Source organism: Triticum dicoccoides, unplaced genomic scaffold (genome assembly GCF_002162155.2).
Source record: "Triticum dicoccoides isolate Atlit2015 ecotype Zavitan unplaced genomic scaffold, WEW_v2.0 scaffold185380, whole genome shotgun sequence".
Taxonomy (NCBI): Eukaryota; Viridiplantae; Streptophyta; class Magnoliopsida; order Poales; family Poaceae; genus Triticum; species Triticum dicoccoides.
In genome coordinates, this window is record NW_021227891.1 from 1 (window position 1) to 1,604 (window position 1,604).

The following is a 1,604-nucleotide window of genomic DNA, read 5'->3' on the forward strand; positions in this document are numbered from 1 at the left end:
ACTTTTGCTATGTGTGGTTCTGGATGCTCTTAGATGCAAATCGTGTGAAGTTTAGACCATGGGATCGATGACACGGACGTCATCGACATATCTCATGACTAGTAGTGTAGGTGGTAATTGGCTAGTTTGCTACTTCCTACAATGTTCTATGTACGTAGATCATGGATGTTACATGGCTTTGTATGAAAATGGAAATCGTCAAATGAAGAGTGTGGTTGTGATGAGGGTGACCAGTCGCTGTCCGCGGACGTAACTGAACCCTTCCGTAGACGTTTAGGGGTTCACTTTTGCTATGTGTTTGTTCTGGATGCTCTTAATTAGATGGTAATCGTGTGACGTTTAGACCATGGGATCGATGTGACTGATCTCTTGGTCAGGAGACGCCGCATGGGCATGACGCACGGACGTCGGCATGACATCCTGTGTCGAGAGGAGCGTTTGCACGACGGCGTCCATGCTAGGCCTCCTTCTCGGATCGTCGTCCACGCACAACACCGCTAACTCCAGCATTGTGGCTGCCTGCAGGTAGCTGAAATCGCCGTGCAGCCGCGCGTCGACGAACTCCTCCAGCCACGCCTCCTGCAAATCTCTCGTCTCCTCCCTAAGCAGCGCGACGCGCCGCCGGAAGTCCATGCGCAGCACCTCCTCATCTCCTCCATCCACCGCCCAGTCGCACACCCTCTGCCCACGGAGCAGCTCCAGCAGCACGACGCCGAAGCTGAACACATCGGCCTTGCCCGTTATGGGAAGGTTCAGCGCCATCTCCGGTGCGATGTACCCCCTGGTACCCTGCACCCGGGAGCGGCTCAGCAGCTCCGCGAGCCCGAAGTCGGCGATCTTGGGCTCCAGGTCGGCGCCCAGCATGATGTTCTCGGGCTTCACGTCGCAGTGCACGATCCACTCAAGGCACTCGTGGTGGAGGTATGCCAGCCCCTTGGCGACGCCGACGGCGATCCCGTACCTCGCGTGCCACCCCAACGACGCGCCGCGGAGGAAGAGGGCCTTGTCGAGCGAGCCGTTGTCGACGTGCTCTGAGACGAGGAGCCGGTGCGAGTGCTCGGAGCAGAAGCCCCATATCCTGACGAGGTTCATGTGGTTGATTCGCCCTATGGCGCTCAACTCCGACCGGAACACCTCGTCGGCCTGCATCACCTCCTCCAGCCTTGTCACTGTGACGCTCCGGCCGTCATCCAAGACACCCTTGTAAATAGCCCCCAACGCGCTCCTCCCGATCTCATCGCTGAACTCGCAGGTCGCCGCCGACAGCTCGTCGTACGTGAACCTTTTGAAGTGGTCGAGCACCAGGCTGTACCCTTGGTCGCGGATCCGCCGCGCCGCCGTGTCCGCTCGGAACACGAACAGATACCCGGCGGCGATGAAGATGGCCTCCATGACGAACAGCCCGGCCAGGAAGGAGTAGAAGTAGACGAAGTTGAGCTTGCTGTGTGCGGCCGGCAGGTGCGAGTACGAGGAGCTGTTGCTGCTGGCGTTCACCTCGAGCACGGTGCACGCGTGGCCGCCGAAGTGCAGCACGGAGGGGTCCAGGTTCCCGACGCGGCGTGGCACCTTGAGGTAGATGACCTGATAGCTGTCCGGAAGGCGGC

The 1,604-nt window shown here is 59.5% G+C and overlaps 1 protein-coding gene across 1 annotated transcript; it reads right to left on the bottom strand.

Annotated features, from left to right (window-relative positions):
• Positions 1–34: 34 nt before the first annotated feature.
• On the bottom strand, positions 35–1,578 carry LOC119344782 (putative receptor protein kinase ZmPK1; the record flags this gene model as incomplete). The annotated part of the gene is made up of 1 exon (XM_037615123.1): positions 35–1,578. A coding segment is annotated over one exon (1,239 nt), but the record flags the coding sequence as incomplete, so codon positions are not given.
• Between the last annotated feature and the right edge of the window lie 26 nt (positions 1,579–1,604).